The 15394-nt window shown below is 36.1% G+C and overlaps 1 protein-coding gene across 4 annotated transcripts in view; it reads left to right on the top strand.

Moving 5' to 3' along the window:
* NKAIN2 (sodium/potassium transporting ATPase interacting 2) overlaps positions 1-15394 on the top strand; it is a 1179899-nt gene that overhangs the window by 538247 nt on the left and 626258 nt on the right. For all 4 annotated transcript variants that reach the window (XM_086317023.1, XM_086317022.1, XM_086317027.1 and 1 more), the window contains one exon: positions 13286-13423. In XM_086317023.1, the coding sequence (XP_086173149.1) occupies positions 13286-13423 (138 nt within the window). The remainder of the gene's footprint in view (positions 1-13285; positions 13424-15394) is intronic.

The following is a 15394-nucleotide window of genomic DNA, read 5'->3' as shown; positions in this document are numbered from 1 at the left end:
CTCCATATCTGTGTTGAATTCAATAAGATGGTTATTTTAAAGGGCACATGAAGACATGGTATTTACCATGCCAGAAATAGCAGACCTCATGACAAATTCTAAAATGTGCCTTTAGCTGTCTGCAGTGATATTCTCTTGTATTCCTACTAGCTATTTCTGATATAACCCAGGGCTGCAGTGACTGCCAGTACATGGGAGTGATCTTGATAACATTTCTGCTTTCATTTCCACTCTTGATTGGCCTTTAGCAGTCAGAGTAAGTGAGGCTGTCATTCCATCTCCCATCCTTATGAAATTGAATTTTATGAAAGAGATGTAACCTAGAGTTTGAGAGGTTTGATTGACATCTTCCATATGGCTGCCTCGCTGCAGTCAAAGAAACAGTGCCTTGAAGCCCTGGCTGGTGCCTTCCTTAAAGTAGGAGAACAGCAAGCAGATGGGAGGGAAAGAGACAGGGAAGACACCAGAGTGCTGGACACTGTGATATCTACTTCTGTTTCCTGTGACAGGAAGTGCAGCTATACCACCAATCCTGTTAAATATACGGCATCTGTTTAACAGGGAATGCTGCTGACAGTAATTACTGTATTAGTTCACTGCCTTAAATGGGGGGTAAGGCCAGGAGGATTGGAGTGGCATTTTGCCTTGTTTTGAATTCACAAAATAAAATTATTTACAAACATACACAGATATTTATTAGGACCAAACCTGAAAACTGCCTAGACATTACTTCTCTGATAATGATATATGAGACATGTTTTTTGGACTCCTTATCTGCTTTTCAGAAAAAAAAAAAAAAAAGTGTGTCTGCATTTTTACCTTGTTGACAAATTTCAAATTCTCCAGATGGCAGCTTTAATATGTTTAATGTGATTGTGCTGTTAAAAAATAGCAGTAGAGTTTTCTCTGGAGAAAGTCATTTGCTATGAGAGAGCGGTATCATATGATACACGAAAATAAGAACATTGCAAGCTATTTTTGTTATTTGACTTTCTCCGAGCTCTTGATGAATAAAAAATCCATAGTAAAAAAATAAATGATACTGATGATGAATTTAGCAACTTATTCTACTCAAATCTGAAAGTCCCTTATTGAAATAGAGTCAACCCATCCTTCATTTGCTCTGTTGTGTATTGGTAATATTAGCCACCTTTTTTTTTAATGTTGTTTGTATATACTTGCTACATGAGCAATAGGGGGTTTGGCAATGGATCAGAACCAGATATATAGCTCCACAGCAGGGATGCCATTTGAACACCTGGGCCCTCTTGAGAGTTTTGAGAATTTCTGTCTTAATAAGCATTTCAGATATTAGCATATCTCATGGTATAAGACTAATTCTGCCAAACAACGTGAAGTCTGATTCATCTCATTACCTGTTCCCAAACACACACCTCACTGATGCCTGAGACAGCGCTTTGCATCGCTCAGTATTGCAGTATACGATCAGTGCTGTAGGATACATGATTTAAAAGTTTATGGTCAAGGTCTTCTACACAGTGGACATTCCTACGTTATTAGTATTTAAACTATTTGTGCATTAGTTTCACCTTGAATCAGTTAAGACTTTGTTGTGGAGATACTAGAGATTCAAGGTCAAATAGTTAACATTAAAAGCTCCCTAACTCATACCTGTCATGTACTTTGAGTGAGCCGTGAAAACTACCAAGAACAGCTGGCGTTTTGATGTGTTCTGATTCTTCTGGGAAGTAGGGTTTCCAGTGAGGAAAATTATAGACTCAGTGGAAAAATCAAAACAATGATCCATCTACTCAGAGGACTCGGACTGTGATATTTTTAGCTTATTTCATATGAGCATAGGGAAACTTTAAACTTCTTCAATGAAAGTTTGGCTACTAAGGTATGAAACCATTTCACAGCACGACTCCAGATAAATGTCATTTTGTTGTGACTTTGCCGGATTATTAGTCTATTAAATACATCAATAGGATAAAATTTGACCTTATTTTCAAAAGGTTCTGTCTTAATTGTAAACTCATCTGTAGAGCATTACATAATTTGTAATAATAGAGTAATAATGATGGTGATTACATTGTGGGATAATCAATGATTGTGAATTTTCAAACCATTGAGCTATATATAAAAATAGTTATAGTGTGTTTTTTAATCTTTTGTAGCCAAAACAGAAATCTCTCATGCTTACATGTTTAGAGAAGTATTTGTTAGTAAAGCAGAATTGGTGCCCCTAAAAATTTTAAAATCAAAATCATAGGTTCTAATTTATATTTAGTTATAAATTGTTTGTGGTTATCAACATGAGCATTGATGTTAGAATGACTGGGGTTTGAGCCCAACTCTATAATCATGATCTTGAACAAGGGATATATTTCCTAATCTATACAATAAAGGTAATGATAGATAATCCTTGTAGAATGCATGATTTAAAAGCAACCACTGACTTACTACACTGAAGTGCTTATTAGGTTGCATGGGATATAATAAATACTCAAAGAATTTTGAGTAATTATTGTAAAAATAGTGTTTAATTTGAAAAAAATTCTGCTTCTAAAAATCAAATAATATTTAGTGTTTGTACACATACACACATATTTTCACATAGGAGCACACCGATCAAGTGATCATTTGACTTAGTAAGCTCAGTTCCCCAACAAACAAAAAAATTTTTCTGTGTTCTAGTGTTAACTTTTTGTACTACTTTTTTGTAAGACTATTTTCTGTTTTTTTTTTTTTAATCTAGTATAATATGCTAGTCATCAACTTGTCTTTTGATAGCATGAGTGTTCACTATGAAATGGTTATAAATTGCTATGCGGAATGAACAGCTGTGAGCAGTAATAAAGGATTCTGTTATCACAACAACTAGAATTTTAGCTAGCATACTTAGAATTATATATAAGTGGCATTGTTACACACAATAGCAGAGAAGGTCCTAAAATATACTGTTTGATTCCTATGTAGGTCAATTAAATAACCCTATTAACTCAACCTCAGAAATAAGTGTCTATGCATTTCAGTGAAGATTTGTTAAGAAATACCATGCATTGTGTTACAGTAATGTTTGTAAGAAATGTAAACACTTATTTTTATTTAGTTCCATTGAGCTTATGCCACATCTTCACCAGAATTTGCTTGAAAATCTTTACTGTGATTAACTATATGGAGATAATTTTTTTAAAAATACATGTTGATTCTTATCTCATCTGAAAAATGGGGAGAATGATGGGAAATGCCAGAAGACTTGAGTTTCAAATCTTTTCTTTTTTAGCATAGTATTACAGAATTTGAGAGGAGGGCATAGGAGCCCATACCAGGATTCTTGCCTGGAGAATCCCCATGGACAGCAGAGCCTGGTGGGCTACAGTCTATGGGGTCGTAGAGTTGGACACAACTGAGCGACTAAGCACAGCACAGAAATTGAAGGCAAAAGGATAAGGGGGTAGCAGAGGATGAGATGATTTGGTAGTCTTACAGACTCAATGGACATGAATTTGAGCAAACTCTGGGAGATAGTGAAGGACAGAGGAGCCTGACTTGCTATAATCCATGGGGTCGCAAATCGGAAAACATCACCACCACAGGAAAAGTACTACAATAGATTAGATACAATGGAGTATTGAAATAGGCAGGAAAACATTCATTAAGAAAGATTCCTTTGAATAATAAAAGTTATTCATGACTGCCATGTTATTATTTGCACTGTGATCAATAGAATGAGAAATACATGATCATTTCTAACCAAAAAATTCTACACAAGTGTTAGTCTGGAATAACATTTGTATTGTAATCCAGTATATAAACTTATATTGTTGAAATACTAATCATAGCGGCTATTTTAGAAAACAGCCTAGGCATTTTAATAAGTATTCTATGTACTTTATTACTTTAATCTTCATGAAAATCTTAGGAGCTATGTAATACAATATCCCTAATCAATAGATAAAGAAACAGATTCATAGCAATTAGGTTACCTCTTGCAGTAACATGGCTAGTTAGAGTTCAAACTTGACTTTCCAGTTCCAAAACTTGAATTCTGTACCACTATGACACATTGATTTCTATTATAACCAGAGCCATTGGGGCCAGATGTCTTTTGGTGATGTTTTTGTCATTTGTATTTGTGGTTTAATTTTTTGTCTTGCTTTTAAAGAAAGGCAATTAGGTGGAATGAGATAGAAAATCCTTGTTTCAACTGAATTAGGATAAATTGCTATCTGTGAACCATTTTTTATCAAACATCTTTCAATTTCATTTTATATCCTTTAGTGAATACCAGTGTACACACCAATACACATGAACACCTACCTGCACATACAAATGTACACACATTCCCACACACACTTGAATAATTTCAGTTACTTAAGAGTACCTAAAACTTCAAGTTAAGCTCTGAGCTCGGTTTTGTCCATATCTTACATGTGTAATCATTGCAGACCCTACTTTTAGTTTATTCTCTTCATTTCATATATGAATCAGGTCACTTGTTGAAATGAAAGAAATGTGTCTCTTCCATCACCTGCATGTAACATTTAAAAGATCGCATATATTCTCACTTACCTTGTCCATTTTGAACACAGATAACCTTAAGTGGGGAGAGGGCATCATCAGTCATAATTACACAGTTTTGCTTTATAATATTGATGTTTTTATATGATATCACAAAGAATCCACCACCTCAACAATCTTATAAAGACCCAATATCTCTAGTCTTTACAGCCTTCTTGGGAATTGGCTTAAAAATAAGAGAAACTAATTTGTCTGATTCTGGAGGAGACAAATCTGAAACATGCTCAAAATTACAGTTCATTGTAGAAGACTTCAGGGGAGGGTAAGTAACCAGATTGTGGATGAGATCTAGCATGACAAGATGCAGCAAAGGGACAGAATAAACACAGACAGAATTAGCAGCTTTACCAACATAAGCAGACAGCAGTGACACAGAATATTCTGCCCCAGGGAGGCAGACACAGGAGAAACATAAATCCAAGGCAAGATCTTAGGGCAGGAACTTCTTGCCGAAGGACCAGACTCCTATATGAATCAAGGAAACAGTGCCAGACCTGTTTCCTCATTTCCTCTCGGGGTGTTTTATGTTCTCTCTGCAGCAGGAAATAGTGGATAAAAGTGGGAGCAATAAATTGGCCGTACTCTACTGGAATGCAGGAAGAAAATTTAGCAGCAATTCTGTTAACAAAATTTTGATAAATAGATAGCTATGCTCTATGTCTGCTTGGAAGTTTATCTAAACTCCCACGGTCCTTATGGATGAAAGAGGAACTTTGAACCCATTCTGGGAACTGTTAAAGCCTATTTCAGTTTTCATCTTGATTTTCTCCCCTGTTTCCTACTCTTCATGCTAAAACAAAGCTAATTTTACAAGTTATCCTCTCCTGAAAAAAACTAAAATACAAATTATTTCTTTATTGAGTCCTGAATTTCCACAGTTTGTATGCTAACCAACTTTTGGCCGACTTTGTCATTTCTTTGACATTGCAGATGAACTTTCATTGGAAGCACTCTATCTGCCTAACATCTGTGTTACCTTATTTATTTTACTCAGAGATTTGAGAGTTGAGATGATCTGAAATCTCAGGTTCCTTAAGGGGAGTAGAGACATTGAAAGCAGACACATACAAAGAGAAGAAAAGGGTACTCGTGTATAAGTGCAATTTCAATTCAATTTCAGTTTATAATTTTGCTGTAGAAATTTAATTTGGTTGTTTCTAGCCTTTAACACCATTTTTTTTTCCCCTAATGGAGGAACTCATGTTCTAATGTGATAGGAAAAAAAAGCCTATTTTTTATCAAAGGTCATGAATAAGTTTTATTTTATATTATTTGTATAGCTGAAATTAAAATTTACAAACATAAGAAAATAATGTCAATATCTGGGAGAAAATTTATTAAGAAATAATTGTAATTAGCAAAGTGCGTTTTAAAGAAACTAGTTCCACACCCCACCAACTGAAAACAGCTAGCCCTAAGTGTACAATTTAAGTGTTAAAAATATATATTTTAATATATCCATTGGTTTCCTCATAAAAGAATTAAATGGAAATATCCAGCAAAGAAACAGAAACATTTTCCATTTGCCTTGCAAACACTGAAGCATATTTGTTTCAGACTGAATATTCTCCTATTAAGAGGTCAAACTTAGTTTAACAAACTATTAACATAATGGAACCCAATTTTCTCAGACGTAAATTAACGAGGGTGGAATGAGTCTCTTCCAGCTTGAAAAGTCAGTTTATTTATCAGGAAGACATTGCACAGGTACTTTTTATGAACATTTATTGCCATTGAAATAAGATAAATATTACTTAATGGTAATTATCAGAAAGGTTTTTGAAAACTTTTCAGTATAAGCATACTTAACTAACAATACGATTAGAATTCACATTTAAAATCATGCAGAAGAGAAAAGTATTTTTCATGTCTATGTATTAGTACATACATACATGCCAAAGAATAACAGTGGTTATAATATTTGAAATTATACAACTAGAATTTGACCCACCATTTCCAATTGTATATATGTGGATATATCAACACACATATACAAAGCTGTTTAATGCAACCTGTGTATGTTAAAGTCCAACAGAATTTTAAAAACTATGAAAATGGAATGTCTAAATAAGGGTAAAATGAGGTAGAGCTATGAAAACAGAATGTGTTGATGTAAAGAAGTCTCTACAACACATTACTAAGTAGGAAGTGCAAGTGAAAGGTCATATTTACATTGCAGTCTCATTTATGTAAATAAAATGATAGAAAAGAATGTGTGCACACACAGCAGATATTTGCCTGTATGCTGGCACCAACCTAACAATTTAGGAAAATCTATGAACTTTACCATTTTCTCCTAAGTTGACACAGGTTGCTTTTGGGAATAGAACATAGAATTGATTGGTTTCTTCAAAGTTTGTTAAGTGTCTAAATAAATGTTGAGCCTTACCTAGGTTTCAAGCCAATGCAATCTTCATAACAGAATCGGAGAATGAGAGAAAAAGAAAATTGAATTATACATCAGTTTAGAAATACAAAACTCTGAAGTAAGTTTGTATTTAACCCAAACTGAAAATGTGATAAAATAGTATTCCAATTCAATAAAGATTTTCCCAGGAAAAAAATGTTAATTGAACCTGAGAAAACTTGTCAATATAATCAATCACATTGATGATCTAAAGGAAAAGAAGAAGTGATGATCTCAGATGCAGAGACAATAGTTTTAATAGCTGATAAAGAATAGCCCCAATTTATGTTTTTAAAAAGCCTCAAGAATAGTATTTCTTTGTGGAAAGAAAAAAGTTGTGCAAACTTTTTCTTTGTGGAAAGAAAAAAGTTATGCATTTATAATGGGTATTGTGCAGAAGCCAAATGACCAAAAACCAGAATTTATATACAGCACAATAGACATAGGATATGACCACCCACTCCAGTATTCTTGCTCTGGGAAATCCCATGGACAGAAGACAGAGAAGCCTGGCAGGCTACAGTCCATTGGGTTCCAGGAGTTGGAGACGACTTAGCATATAAACCTCCACCACTACCAGGCAAACATGAAAGTTATTTATTCCCTAAAACGTTTTTTAGATGAAAATGTCATAAACACACACACACAAACAGCAATAATGTTTTTCAAGGCTATATGCATATATTTGTACGTCAGGCGTCTCAAAGAGTATAAAGTAAGAAGAGTCCAGGGAACAAGAAAGGAGAAACATTGAGGCGTGCATAGAAGGAGACAATTTCAGTCAGTAGCCAGTTCAGTCACTCAGGCATGTACAACTCTTTGCAATCCCATGGACTGCAGGATGCCAGGCTTCCCTGTCCATCAACAACTCCCAGAGTTTACTCAAACTCATATCCATCACGTCGGAGATGCCATCCAACCATATCATCCTCTGTCATCCCCTTCTTCTCCCGCCTTCAATCTTTCCCAGCTTGAGGCTCTTTCCCAATGAGTCAGGTCTTCGCATCTGGTGGCCAAAGTACTGGAATTTCAGCTTCAGCATCAGTCCTTCCAATGAATATTCAGGACTGATTTCTGTAGGGATGGACTGATTGGATCTCCTCATAGTCCAAGGGATTCTCAAGAGTCTTCTCCAATACCACAGTTCAAAAGCATCAATTCTTCAGTACTCAGTTTTCTTTATAGTCCAAATCTCACATCCATCCACGACTACTGGAAAAACCATAGCTTTGACTAAATGGACCTTTACTGGTAAAGTAATGTCTCTGCTTTTTAATATGCTGTCTAGGTTGGTCATAGCTTTCCTTCCAAGGAGTAAGCGTCTTTTAATTTCATGGCTGCAGTCATCATCTACAGTGATTTTGGAGTCCCCCGCCAAAAAAAATCTCTTAACTGTTTCCATTGTTTTCCATCTATTTGTCATGAAGTAATGGGACTGGATGCCATGATCTTAGTTTTCTGAATGTTGAGTTTTAAGCCAACTTTTTCACTCTCCTTTTTCACTTCATCAAGAGGCTCTTCAGTTTTTCGCTTTCTGCCATAAGGGTGGTGTCATCTGCATGTCTGAGGTTATTGACATTTCTCCTGGCAATCTTGATTCTAGCTTGTGCTTCCTTCAGCCCAGGATTTCTCATGATGTACTCAGCATATAAGTCAAATAAGCAGGGTCACAATATGCAACCTAGACATACTCCTATCCCGATTTGGAACCAATCTCTTGTTCCATGTCCAGTTCTAACTGTTGTTTCTTGACCTGCACACAGATTTCGCAGGAGGCAGGTCAGGTGGTCTGATATTCCCACCTCTTGAAGAATTTTCCATAGTCTGTTGTGATCCACACTGTCAAAGGCTTTGGTGTAGTCAATAAAGCAGAAGTAGATGTTTTTCTGGAACTCCCTTGCTTTTTCAATGGTCCAACAGATGTTGGCCATTTGATCTCTGGTTCCTCTGCCTTTTCTAAAAACAGCTTGAACATCTGGGAATTCACAGTTCACATACTGTTGAAGCCTGACTTGGAGAATTTGGAGCATTACTTTGCTAGCATGTGCGATGAGTACAATTGTGCGGTAGTTTGAGCATTCTTTGGCATTGCCTTTCTTTAGGACTGGAATGAAAACTGACCTTTTCCAGTCCTGTGCCCACTCCTGAGTTTTCCAAATTTGCTGGCATTTTGAGTGCAGCACTTTCACAGCATCATCTTTCAGGATTTGAAATAGCTCAACTGGAATTCCATCACCTCCACTAGCTTTGTTCGTAGTGATGCTTTCTAAGGCCCACTTGACTTCACATTCCAGGATGTCTGGCTCTAGGTGAGTGATCACACCATCGTGATTATCTGGGTCATGAAGATCTTTTTTGTACAGTTCTTCTGAGTATTCTTGCCACCTCTTCTTAATATCTTCTGCTTCTGTTAGGTCCATACCATTTCTGTCCTTTATCGAGCCCATCTTTGCATGAAATGTTCCCTTGGTATCTCTAATTTTCTTGGAGAGATCTCTAGTCTTTCCCATTCTGTTGTTTTCCTCTATTTATTTGCATTGATCACTGAGGAAGGCTTTCTTATCTCTCCTTGCTGTTCTTTGGAAGTTTGGATATATCTTTCCTTATCTACTTTATCTTTTCCTTGTCTTCCTTATCAGCTACTTGTAAGGCCTCCTCAGACAACCATTTTGCCTTTTGCATTTCTTTTTCTTGGGGATGGTCTTGATCACTGCTTCCTGACAATGTCAGGAACCTCAGTCCCTAGTTCTTCAGGCACTCTGTCTATCAGATCTAATCCTTTGAATCTATTTGCCATTTCCACTGTATAATCATAAGGGACTTAATTTAGGTCATACCTAATGGTCTAGTGGTTTTCCCTACTTTCTTCAATCTAAGCCTGAATTTGGCAATGAGGAGTTCATGATCTGAGCCACAGTCAGCTACAGGTCTTGTTTTTGCTGACTTTATATATCTTCCCTATCTTTGGCTGCAAAGAATACAATCAATCTGATTTCAATATTGACCATCTGGTGATGTCCATGTGTCGAGTCTTCTTAGAAAATAAAATAAAAAGGAGCTCTGCCTTGACCAATGATGATTATTCTGATATTATAAGTTGATAGGCATGATCAAAGACATTCTCTATGCTATTCTAAAATAAATAAGGTGAAAAAGTCACATATATCCTGTACCCAGCATAGGCCTCCAACATAATCTATGAAAGCATTTTCTTTTGAAGCTAGGTGTGGCGAGAGTTCTAAAATAGAGACACTGCACTGGCCATGCCCATAGGTCTACATTCCTCTTGGACCATTTACCATTTCTGAGACTGTAGGAGAAGCACTTAGACATAATACATCTTAGATTTCTTAGTCTGAAAAATAAGACGGTAATGTTTCTCTCTCTGGGTGTTGTGCAGATTCGATGAAGTGATATATGATCAGGGAGTAGTATGAATGCCCCACCTGTAGTGAGTGGTTTAAGGAATCGCACTCAACCATAAAAAAGAATGAAATATTGCCATTTGTGGCAACACAGATGGACCTGGAAATTATCATATTAAGTAAGCCAGAGAAAGATATGATATTGCTTATGTGTGGAATCTAAAAAAGAGAGAGAGATACAGATGAACTTATTTACAAAACAGAAAAAGACTCACAGACATAGAAAACAAATTTAGGTTATCAAAGGGGGTGAGGGAATAAATTAGGAGGTTAAGATGAACATGCACACTAATAAATATAAGATAGATAATCAGCAAGGACCTACTGTATAGCACAGGGGATCATTCTCATTATTTTGTAATAACCTATACAGGAAAGTAATATTGAAGAGAACATATATATTTTTGTGTGTATGTGTACATAACTGAATTACTATGCTGTACACCTGAAATTAACGCAACTTTAGAAATCAAGTATACTTTAAAAAATTAAAAAATAAAACATGCTCTTCCCTCTAGTGCCACAATTTCCCTGTAATTTCATAATTAATATACTTCCTCTAGGAAGGAATTCTTAGGAGAGTCTGTACCCACTTTATAAATTGTTATTCCCTTTGTGTGCGCTGAAATCTTTAATTCCTGGGCCCTAGATCTAAATAGTAGAACCTGTGGTAGAGCTTCTTATGATGACTAAAGAGCCTATCAAAAAGAGGAGAAATTCTATATAAGTGAAATACTGTAATAGCGGAAGTGCTATAAGTGAAAAACTGCACATTAGCTTGTTCAGTCTGCATAACCTCGTAAGTAATGTTTGATGGAACTATTAGTTCTGTCATAAAAAAGGTTGATAAATGTTGATGCAACTTCATTTTAGCTTTGCAGTCTTAGTGAGTATATTATCATCTATATATTTTTTATAATTAACGATGGCGCTTGCTCTTTTGTTCCATAATTGGAGCATTTATTGAGAGATTTCCCACTGTTTGAATGATGTGCTTCATCCTCTCTACTTTTTCCCTGCTGTGTCCCCACAGTTATGATGCTCAAAATTTATAGAGTTTAAATGCTTCTTGCTGCTGTTTCACATTTCTACTTACTGTTTATTCATAGGATAAGGATACGAGAGTTCTGTGTTAGAAGGAGCTTTTATATAGACGATTAGCAATGCTGAGAACATCCACTTATCTTTTGGTAACATTGATGGATTCCAACAAGGCACATGTAATACTGCTTAACATCACAAATGGGCCTCTTCATAAGAAGTGTTGACTGCATGGAAACAGTTGAAGGAGTGTTTCATCAGGAGACATTTCAGAGTTTATGAGGCTTGGGTTATGTGCATATTCCATGACAGACTGTTAATCAATCAGAATATCATATTCCACTGCTGGGACTCTGGAAGGTATTTTGTATTTAGAATATGTAGGATAGAATATAAATCCGAGATCCTCCCTGTCTCTCTCTCTCTTTTCTTTTTTTTTTAATTCACTGCCAAGACCAAGTGAAACTTAAGATTTTATTAGGCTGGACTATTGCTGTTACAGTATAACATGGTACCTGGTGTGTCTTAGGAAATAGAGGTGTTATGCCAACAGTTGTCATGAGTTTATTTTCTCCTTCAATGCCTGATAAGAAAATGTGCTGTCAGTTAAAGAAGTGCAGTGGGAATAATGATCATTCTAGAAGCCTTCAAACTAGGCTACAGGTATTTAATTTAAAAGTAAATTGTCTGTTTGAAGAGTTAGTATGTCCTTTTGACAAGAAGTATTAAAGCAGAGTGATAAAGTATAGTTAGTGACTTAGGGGTTTTAAAATCATTTTCCTCTAAATGCTAGCTGAAGACCAATTGTTGAATGTCTGTGCTTAACATCAGTTTCGTTTACAATGTTTTAGTTTGTTATCATTCCACCTGAGGGCAGGCAGGAAACATACAGCTGAGTTTAATTCACACCATTCCCTTTGCTTTGTTAGATCTGATGAGAGACTTGCTAGCTATTCAAGTTTCCTTTGTTGATGTAAAATGGCACTTCTGGACTACTGGTCAGTCTCAGGGTTTTTTTTGTTTTTTGGGGGTTTTTTTGGTGAGTTGGTTGGTTGATTGGTTTTGGTTTTTTCTTCCCACTGTTTAGATTTTTACATATGACTTAATTGTAAGTTTCTAAGCACAGATGAATATAGAAGAATTAGAAATCCCTTGTTTCTTGTGTTTAAACAGTGATGCTTTATTTTTTTTTCCATTGTTTGAAGTTTCTTTTAGGGCCCTCCTTTTTTCCTGGTTACTGTAGATAACTGGATATGATAAAAAAAAAAAAAAGTTACATTTGATTTATAATCTAATCCTCTTAAGGTTAGAAGGACCCTAGACATTAGTCAAAGTCCTACATTTTACAAATAAGGAATCAGACCCCCAGAGAAAAGAAATGACTTCCTGGGGCACTACGGCTGTCTGTGACAGAGCAACATCCAAAGTCTGGTCTCCTGACTTGCTGAAGAGTTCTTTTTCCTCTCCATCAACCCCGTGTGTTCCATTCCCAACTTATACGATGACATCTGAGCAGATTCTAACAACAAACCCTTCATGGGGACGTCATTCCCCAAGCTTGCTGGTTGATGACTTCAAGTGTTTGACAGTGCATATGACAATATAATTTATCCTGTGACTGCACAGATGACATCCTGCGAATACTACTTGATGCCGCCACAAAATCATCCCTGAAAGGATTGCAGCTGTCTCTGGATCCATAGCTCTCATAGTCTTCCTTTGAAATATACCCCAAAATGTCATTCGCACTGTTAAAGACAAATGCCAGATATGGTAACACAGTTATAGTTGCTGATTATCATGTCAATGTGATCCTTTTTTTCTCTCATCATTGTGCTTATCTATATATCCTATTTTGCTATTTTAGGTTTGTGTGCTGGAGAGGCAAATATTTGACTTCCTTGGATATCAGTGGGCACCTATCCTGGCAAATTTTGTACATATTATTATCGTCATTCTTGGTTTATTTGGAACCATTCAATATAGACCTCGTTACATAACAGGAGTAAGTACCCTTCCTGTTTTCTAAAAATTTTATTGAAATAGAGAAAAAATATGCAAACTATATATGTCTTGAAAATTATTTGTAAACTCTATCTTTAAAGTAGCATGTGTTTCTTTATATAGTTTCATGTTATATCAAAAGTAATTTAAAAAACTGTCAAATTTAAAACACTTGGCAGTGAGTAGCAATAAATGGTACTTTATTAAAGTACCAATAAATTGTACTTTCAGCAAATATTCTTTTGTAAATACAAGGACGATAGAAATGCTATGTGAAAAATTATAAAGTCATGTTTTCCAATTTAACAGATTCTAGTGGGACTTTTCCCCATTTTAAATAATTATATTTTGTCAACTGAATAAAGGTAGTTTAAAATCAATACAAATGAACATATAGTATTAATGTAAAAATGTTAATACCTATTAGGGTGAATATTTGACATACTTGAAAGTCAAAACAGTCTGGACCACTCTGTGTCTTTCACAATTCTTTTTTTGGCTTGGAGGAAGTATTTTGCATTCTCACTCAAGTTAAACTTACTTAACATAAAAGTGAAATCCAACTGTGTTGTAGTTGCTATGGGAACCATAACTTAGGATTTTTTACTTTTGTGTGTGTCTCAGATCTCAGCTATAGCTCTTCATTAATGTAGATTTTTTTTATTGCCATCATTTTTTTTCCTGCTTCTTCTGTTTTTGACAAAGCAAAAAATGTATAGTATCTCTTTAAAATTGTAAAGCAAGTTTTTGATAAAGGCATTTATATGAGACACTGTAGCTAAAGATCTGCCTTATTCAGTGCAAACCAGCAAGCCTTCTTGGGTCTTATGAAGCCTTGTTCACATAAAAGATGCCCTCCTATTACCTGTTGTTCTCTCTGGCATCTGGAACCCAGATAAAGCTCATGGGTACTGAAACAGGCAATATGGTGGCAACTGGGACCAAGGGGTACGCTGGCTGGCTAAGGTTGAGTTGGGAGCCCCATAGTCTTCTCTGGGAACACACCCAGATGAGCACATGTCCTCTCTAAGGGTATGCTTCCATGTAAATCTTGTAATACTTTTTACAAGAATACAAGTAGGATGTGTTCTGTTGCAGAGGGTTTTTCAGTGCATAAGATATGATAGTAGTGTTCACTTTCTTGTATAAATTGTAATTTTATCCAATGTAAAGGAAGTGGTACAGTGTGTGGGAGTGGGTTTTCTGTAGTCATAATTCCAGGGTTAAAATCTTTAACCTACCAAATTCTGTATGACTTTGGACAACATAACCTAACCAATCCTTAGTTTCTTACATTAACAATGAAAGTAATTATTGTGATTATATTGACTCAGTTCAGTGATTACATTGACTCAGTTCAGTTCCGTTCAGTTGCTCAGTTGTGTCCGACTCTTTGCAACCCCATGAACTGCAGCATGCCGGGCTTCCCTGTCCATCACCAACTCCCGGAGTTTATCCAAACCCATGTCCATTGAGTCAGTGATGCCATCCAACCATCTCATCCTCTGGCATCCCCTTCTCCTCCTGCCCTCATTCTTTCCCAGCATCAGGGTCTTTTCAAATGAGTCCGTTCTTAGTATCAGGTGGCCAAAGTATTGGAGTTTCAGCTTCAACATCAGTCCTTCCAATGAACACCCAGGACTGATCCCCTTTAGAATGGACTGGTTGGATCTCCTTGCAGTCCAAGGGACTCTCAAGAGTCTTCTCCAACACCACAGTTCAAAAGCATCAATTCTTTGGTGCTCAGCTTTCTTTATAGTCCAACTCTCACATCCATACATGACTACTGGAAAAACCATAGCCTTGACTAGATGGACCTGTGTTGACAAAGTAATGTCTCTGCTTTTTAATATGTTGTCTAGGTTGGTCATAACTTTCCTTTCAAGGAGCAAGCATATTTTAATTTCATGGCTGCAATCACTATCTGCAGTGATTTTAGAGCCCCCCAAAATAAAGTCAGCCACATGCTTTA

The sequence above is a fragment of the Bos grunniens genome, chromosome 9, assembly GCF_055505025.1.
Source record: "Bos grunniens cultivar Pamir isolate PY7600 chromosome 9, Bosgru_T2T1.0, whole genome shotgun sequence".
NCBI lineage: Eukaryota > Metazoa > Chordata > Mammalia > Artiodactyla > Bovidae > Bos > Bos grunniens.
The sequence above is the reverse complement of the archived record's forward strand: the minus strand, read 5'-3'. Positions and strand labels throughout refer to the sequence as shown.